The sequence below is a fragment of the Myotis lucifugus genome, unplaced genomic scaffold (assembly GCF_000147115.1).
Source record: "Myotis lucifugus unplaced genomic scaffold, Myoluc2.0 scaffold_5894, whole genome shotgun sequence".
NCBI classification, from domain to species: domain Eukaryota; kingdom Metazoa; phylum Chordata; class Mammalia; order Chiroptera; family Vespertilionidae; genus Myotis; species Myotis lucifugus.
Genome location: NW_005876942.1, coordinates 940 through 9,241, shown reverse-complemented (window position 1 = coordinate 9,241; position 8,302 = coordinate 940). Strand labels below are relative to the sequence as shown.

Genomic DNA, 8,302 nt, shown 5'->3' with positions numbered 1-8,302 from the left:
GATCCTGCAAACTCTTCCCAGCATCCTTGGGGCCACTGCAGAAGAAACAATGAAGAAACTTGAATTCTTGGCCACCAGATGGCACTGTGATGCCATTGGTATCTAAAGAGCTCTGGGGAGATTCTGGGAGAACAGAAAAGAGTTAAGAAAACTAGGGCATGGATCCAACATTGGGCAGATGTTGAAGTTTTCAGTTATTGCTAGGCTACCTATAGCTATGAAAGAGGTGGGAGGTCCCTCTAAACATTAATGAGATCAATAGTGGAAGGATTTGGGCAAGGCAGCCTTGATGGCAGGGACAGGTGCAGACAGAGGTAATTGTCTCAGAGAAATGTGGGAAACCAAGGGGAGGGGTGCTGCCTACACTCAGTGCATTCAAGCCCATCTCCCCTGCAGGCCCTGCTGAACTATATCTATGAGAGGAGTTGCTGATTCAACCTGAGCCAAGTCTGTAGGAGACCTGGGCCATGGAGCCTCTGCTGGGTGGGGGGCAGTTACATCCCAGGCAAACCTGTGTACTCACTGGAGAAGGGCCCCTGAGCTCCCTCTCAGTCTGTGGTCAGAGCATTTAGCTGGGACAGCCCCATCTCGCCCTGACCTGGCTGGGCCATGAGCCCCAACCTCTTTTGTGTGATGCTTTGTCTCCTTTCAGCTGGAAACCTCTGCCAGGGGTTTGCGAAGTCCCAGCTCCAATCTCCCACACCCCTTTCAGTATCCAGCTTATTCCTCAAGTCTTGTCTTTACTTACATCTGCTTCTCCAACAGGCCCCATGGATGCTGCAATCACCCAGACCCCAAGATACTATACTATACAATCAGGAAAGAAGGTGACCCTGGAATGTTCCCAGGACACGTACCACTTTGTGATGTACTGGTATCCACAAGACCCAAGACAGGGGCTGAGGCTGATCCATTATTCACGCAGTTTCGGCAGCACTTCCAAAGGGGATGTCACAGAAGAGTACAGTGTCTCCTGAAACAAGAATGAGCATTTTCTCTTGACCCTGAAGTTGGCCAACACCAACCAGACCTCTTTGTACCTCTGTGCCAGCAGTCAGTACACAGCTGTGTGCAGCCAGTTGCCCTCTGCACAAATAGGGCAACCATAGAGTGGAAGACACTCCTTCCTGAGGCCCCTGTCTTGCTAGGAGGAAAACTTGCCCCTCCTGATGCTCTCACCCGACTCCTCTGCAATGGAATGTCAGCCTGAGGGGCTCCAGTGAGAACCTCAGCAGCGTGATCCTCTGTGTGAATTGAGGTCCATCATCTCAAGGTGTGCCTGTGTATGTGTTGGTGTTGGTGTGTAAGTGCAAATAGCACTTTATTAGGAATATTCTGGTAACTGAATAAGCAGAGGAGCAGTAGCATTCAACATGAAATTTATATTTGGTGGCTACTTGGAAAAGCTGTTCCTGTCTGCAGAGGCTCCATTTACGGAGAGAGGCCCCATTTACGGAGAGAGGCCATGTACTAGTCCTTAAAGAACTGTGAGCATCTTTCTGGGTAGAAACAATAACATTGTCTAGGATGGTCCAAGAATAGACCAAAGTCCAAGATTTGCCTGAATGATTCAGATCAATGCTTTAAAGACTAATGGCCCAGCCAGTGAAACTTAGTAGTAGAGTGTCAACCTATAAAACAGGAGGTCAAGGTTAGATTCCTGGTCAGGGCACATCCTGGGTTGTGGGCTCCATTCCCAGCTGGGTGTGTGCAGGAGGCAGCCAATCAATGATTCTCTCTCATAATTAATGTTCCTGTCTCTTTCTCCCTCTCCCTGCCTCTCTGAAATCAATAAAAATATATATTAAAAAAAATGAATGGCCCTAACCGGTTTGGCTCAATGGGTAGAGCATTGGCCTGCAGACTCAAGGGTTCCAGGTTTGATTCCAGTCAAGGGCATGTACCTTGGTTGCGGGCACATACCCAGTAGGGAGTGTGCAGGAGACAGCTGATCGATGTTTCTCTCTCATCGATGTTTCTAACTCTCTATCCCTCTCCCTTCCTCTCTGTAAGAAATCAATAAAATATATTTTTAAAAAAAGATGAATGTAGTTTCCTTTCCTTAGGCAGCAAAGACTGAAAATAGACTCTTATTTCAAAGTGTAGAATCTTAAAAGTACTGGAGTGAGAATATCTTCCTGAGACAACAGTGTTTCTTCCCACTTTTTATGGGAACCTTATTTGAGAAAGCTATGACGTGTTCATCAACCCTGTGTTGACACCACAACCAAATTGCAATTCTACTGCCATTTGAATTGTGGAAATGTAGTAACTTGTTTCTATTGAGTTTGGAAATGCAGGCACTAGAGGGCGCTCATTTACCTTCCTTTTCAGATAAAGTGGGGGGTGGGGGGGTTGTTATTCACAGGTGGAGCTAGACTGAGGGGTCAGGGCCTCCACTCTTGTTGTTTGGGGACATTTATTTATTTTAGAACTGACTTAGAAACAGAAGAGGCATCTTGATAAGGAATTGAGGACAAAAGTCATTTTGAAGATAAATGAATTTATAGAGGGTATTGTTTTTTTACCTCCAAATTTAATAGAAGGACCTAACCAACTTAGATCAGTACTCACCAGAGGCACCATTTCATTCCCAGAAGCTTTGAACTGTGAATTTAAACTGCTCTCAGGGGAAAATGGGACAACCTCCCATCCATACCCCCCACCCTCCCAATACATATCCCACTGCTGCCCAAATCATAAAAAGGACAAAGAAAATGCAGGATGAAGATTAGAATTAGGAGACCTCAAAGGGAAGGTGAAGACCTCAACTGTGAAGTGCTGTTGAATTCAGGTGAAAATGTACAACTAACAACGTGAAGAGAACGAGACACTAGAGAAGACTGGCCAGATAGGGAGTGTGGGGTCTGGGCGATAGAGCACTGGAGCTCAGAGGGATGACAACCAAAAACAGAATCGGTGTGTATTTACATCCATGTTTGAATTACTATTTCTCATTCATTCTCTTTCACAATTTTCATCTTTTAACATTTCTGGTTATGAGTCACAATATTTTTTTTTTCTTTCTTAATAGTAGTTAACAGAATGGTGCATCCCAGAGTTGCTAGCACAGTGATGGCGAACCTTTTGAGCTCGGTGTGTCAGCATTTTGAAAAACCCTAACTTAACTCTGGTGCCATGTCACATATAGAAATTTTTTGATATTTGCAACCATAGTAAAACAAAGATGTATATTTTTGATATTTGTTTTATATATTTAAATGCCATTTAACAAAGGAAAATCAACCAAAAAAATGAGTTCGCGTGTCACCTCTGACACGTGTGTCATAGGTTCGCCATCACTGTGCAGCTAGCATCTTAGATATAATTAATTAATTCATTGCTTAATTACTTAATATCAGGGAATCCTGGGGCTTAGTGATGTCACTATGGGAACTGCTTTGTGGGGATAAGGGAAGTCCCTCCTCCTCTGCTCATGCTCACAAGGACCCTGACCTGGGTAACCTCCCAATCCTGTCCTCACCCTGCCATGGGCACCAGGATCCTCTGCTGGGTGAGCCTCTGTCTCCTGGGGGCAGGTGAGTCCTCAGAAAACCAAGCCCTTTCATTGTGTTTTGTGTGTGTTTGATGATTACAATTATTTTTCCTCATTCTATTCCCAATTTCTGTCTCCATAGGTCACACAGATGCTGGAGTGTCCCAGTCCCCCAGGCACATAGTCACAGAGAGGGGACAGGATGTTGCTCTCAGGTGTGATCCAATTTCTGGACACTCGGTCCTTTACTGGTACCAACAGACACTAGGGCAGGGCCCGGAGTTTTTGCTTTACTTCCAAGGCAAGAATGGCCCATACACATCAGGGATGCCTAAAGAGCGGTTCTCTGCTGAGAGGCCTGATGGCTCCTACTCTACTCTGAAGATCCAGCGTGCAGAGCAGGGGGACTCAGCCGTGTACCTCTGTGCCAGCAGCTTAACCACAGCGCTGCAGAGTCACCCTCTTCCTGCTCTCAAACCCTCATGTGCTCACCTCTCCTCACAGTTCCCAGAGTCCTGAAATAAGGGGAAATAAATGCTTTGGGACTTGAATTGTTGTTTTTACAGTGGGAGGTAAAAAAATGACCTTCAAAATACCAGAACAGGTCACCTTGGGCAGTAACGTTCTGTCTGGTTTTCTAGGATTCCTTTCTATAGATCAAGATTCCATAATTGAGATTGAGCACCAGATCTTAGTGTCAGGTATGGTCTCCTGTAAAATATAAAGTTTTAACATAATTATATTAAACTACTGGCACTGAGCATCACTGACTCAGATGACACTAAGCTTTAGTGTGGGCCGCCAATGCAGAGCACTGTCCAGGCCTCATGCAGCCGCCAGCCTTAAAATATACACATTAGAATATACAGCCTTAAAATATACACATTAGTAAGAACTGTCATCAAGTGCTCAATGGTTGAGCATCGACCCATGAACAGAGTGGTTGCTGGTTCAATTCCCAGTCAGCACACATGGATTGTGGGGCTAGAATCCCAGTGGGGAGTGTGCAGGAGGCAGCCAATCAATGTTTCTCTCTCATTGATGTTTTCATCTCTCTCTCCCTTTCCCTTTATCTCTCTGAAATCATATATATATATGAATTGACATTGAAATAATTATCCAGGAGCACCTGTCAGCCACAATAATGCATGTTAATGTATGTCTATATACTGTTTTATTGTTTTTCTTGACAATCAGCTGTCTTCTCAAATCTATTTTGAATAGAAATTTAAATTTAGCTTGGTTTATTAAACACCCTACTTGAGACAATGTTAAAGAAAAGTGATTCAAAGAAGACCTGAAAAACAGTTACACTGCCCCCCTTTATCTTTGGGGGATACTTTCTAAGAACCCCAATGGATGCCTGAAACCACTGATAGTACCAAACCCTGTATACACTGTTTACCCTTGCGCTTTGGGGCCACTATTAGGTGAAATAAGGGTGACTAGTACACAAGCACTGTGATGCGACTACAGTCAATGTGATAACCAACCAAGACAGCTACTAAGTGACTAATGGTGGGTTGTGTACACAGCATTGATGTGCTGGACAAAGGGATGGTTCGTGTCCTGCATGGGACAGACCAGATGGCACAATATGTCATCAGGTATTCAAAATGGTGCTCAAGTAAAAACTTGGGAATTGTTTATTTCTGGAATTGACCATTTAATAATTCTGAATGGTGCTTGACTGCTGGAAACTAAAACTGTGGAAAGCAAAACTGCAGATAAGGAGGGGGAGGGGCGCTATAGTACATAAAAGTAAAATGTATGACAACAGGAGAAAGACAGAGAGCAGATAAATTATCTTACCATTGTGAGGTTTTCCTAATCTATGTCTGGTGGTATAATACCGCTTCAAGGTAGACTGTGTTAAGGCAAAGATGTAAATTGCAAATGCTAGAGCCACCAACTAAAATATCAAACACAGAATTATAACTACTAAGTCAACAAAAATAGAGATAATGGAATCATTAAAATAATTAATACCCAAGAGTCCATAAAAAGAAGTAAAGAGGGGCAAGCAAAAGATGGGGCTAATACAACAAATAGCAAGTTTATGATAGATACTAACAAACTAGATCAATAGTCGTATCAAATCAAAGTAGTCTCAATGCCCCAAATAAAAAGCACAGATTGTGATTTTGAGTAAAAATGAAAAATCAACAACTGTATGCTGCCCACCAGAAATGTACTATGAACATAAAGACTCAGAAGGTAAAAGTAAAAGAATGGACAAGATATACCAGGCTAACACTAATCACAGGAAAGCTGGAGCAGCAATAATACCATCAGACAAAATCAATTTCAGAACAATGAATATAGTCTGGGATAAAAAATCTCATATTCTAATGCTAAAAGGACAAATTGATCAAGAAAACATAGCAATCATAAATATTTATACATCTAAAAGGAGAGTTTAAAACCCTGAACAAAAACAGCAAGGAGAAATAGACAAATTCACAATTATAATCAGACATTTCAACACCTGTCAGTAATTGGTTGAACAACTTGATACCACCACCCCCCCAATAAAATTAGTGAGGAAACAGAAGACATTAGTAACATTATTGATCACCTCGGCCCAACTAACATTTATAGAACAGATCACCCAACAGCAGCAGAGTACACATTCTTATCGAGTGCACACAGACCATGGCCAGGATACTGTAGACTTTGGGTATAAAATAAGTACCAACGCATTTAAAATAATTCAAAAGCATGTTCTTTCACCACAGAGGAACTGAATTAGATATCAATAACAGAAAGAGTACTGGAAAACTTCCAAATATTTGTAAATGAAACAACAATCTTCTAAATAACCCATGGGGCAAAGAAGAAATCAAAAGGGAAATTATAAAGGGATTTTAATTAAATGAAAATATATCATATTAAAATTGATTGTACTTAGTAGGAAATCTGGAAAATAGGGAATAATTCCCTACTCACACTGAGGCCAGCACTACTATGCTACTCAAATGAGATCAAGATATTACCACACACACACAAAAAAAAAATCACCAAAAAAAAAAAGATAGATCACTATCCCTCAAGAAAAGATTAATAAATCTTTTAGAATTCCAAATCAAATAGAGCAACATCTATAGAGGATAATACATCATCACCAAGATGGGTTTATCTCAGAAATGTACAGATTAACATTCAAAAATATGAAATGCAGTTTAACCTCTCAAATACTAAAAAAATAAAAATCATAAGATCACCTCTATAGATGCTCAAAAAATACTTTATACAATCCAACATTTGTTCGGGATACAAACTCTTAGTAAATAAAAAGTAATTGGAAACATCCTTCCCCTAATCAAGGGCATTTATGAAAAAAATCTATGGTTAATAGACATTTTTGCAGGTAAGGTAAAGATGCATGTTGTGATCTCTAGATCAAACACTAAAAGTACTGCAAAAGGGGGGAAAATAATCATTTCAACAATGGTGCTGGAAAAACTGTGTGCATAATGAAAAATAATCTCAACCCTTATCTCATTTTATAAACCAGGAGTGGGCAAAATCTGGCCTCTGCTTGTTCTTATAAGGCCCAGAAGCTAATCAACAATGTTTGTGACAGAGGAAAATTATATGAAATTCAGATTTCAGTATCTATACACCAAGTTTATTGGAGCACAGCCATGCTCACTCATTTGTGTGGTGTCTCTGACTCTTTGGCACTGCAGGGGCAGAGGTGGGGAGCTGGGACAGAAAACTGAAATCTTTACCATCTGACCCTTTCCAGAACAAGTTTGCTGATAGTTCCATAAACAAAAATGAATATAAGATGGGTCAACTTTCTCAATAAAGCTTCTGAGAAAAAGCTGAACAAATTCTTTTCATGACCTTGGAGTAGGCAAAGATGTCTTTGAGAGGACAAAAAATATTCTAATCTTTAAAAAGCACATTTTTCTTTGTCAAAAATTTAAAATCCTGTTCATCAAAAGATATTAAGAGCTCTCTTCACCCTCTTTCCTGCTCTCCAGCGGCCGCAGCCATGAAGGTCGAGCTGTGCAGCTTCAGTGGGTACAAGATCTACCCCGGACATGGGTGGCGCTATGCCAGGACCGACGGGAAGGTTTTCCAGTTTCTTAATGCAAAATGCGAGTCGGCATTCCTCTCCAAGAGGAACCCTCGACAGAAAAACTGGACCGTGCTCTATAGGAGAAAGCACAAAAAGGGACAGTCAGAAGAAATCCAAAAGAAAAGAACCCGCCGTGCAGTCAAATTCCAGAGGGCCATCACTGGTGCATCTCTTGCTGATATAATGGCCAAGAGGAACCAGAAGCCTGAAGTTAGGAAAGCTCAGCGAGAACAAGCTATCAGGGCTGCCAAGGAAGCAAAAAAGGCTAAGCAAGCATCTAAAAAGACAGCAATGGCTGCTGCTAAGGCTCCCACAAAGGCAGCACCTAAGCAAAAGATTGTGAAGCCTGTGAAGGTTTCTGCTCCCCTTGTTGGTGGAAAACCCTAAGTTGGCAGATGAGATTCTTAAATAAAGACCTGACTATAAAAAAAAGATATTAAGAAAGGGCATGTATCCAAAATATAAATAATTCGTACAAATCAATAACTTAAAAGGTAAGTTATTCGATTTTTAAAAAAGAACAGAAGAGTTAAACAGAGTGGAAAACAAAACAAAACAAAACAAACAAACAAAAAAAACACCCAAGATCTATAAGTAGATGGTTCCCTCTTCATAGAGGGTATATTTCCAGCTGCTCAAATTCTTTTTTTGGCTAGTAAAACCCTAAGGTCATCCCTCCCCAGGAATTATCTTTGGTTAAAGAGAACGCTTCAGCC

At 41.4% G+C, this 8,302-nt stretch overlaps 1 pseudogene and 1 gene segment (V, D, J or C); both read left to right on the top strand.

The window, feature by feature from the left end:
• The first annotated feature begins 3,478 nt into the window (after window positions 1–3,478).
• Window positions 3,479–4,015, top strand: LOC106695970. The segment is given in 2 exon segments: window positions 3,479–3,539; window positions 3,639–4,015. Coding segments are annotated over 2 exon segments (426 nt in total).
• A 3,451-nt stretch (window positions 4,016–7,466) lies between these two features.
• LOC102421271 lies at window positions 7,467–8,018 on the top strand (annotated as a pseudogene).
• Window positions 8,019–8,302: the final 284 nt, after the last annotated feature.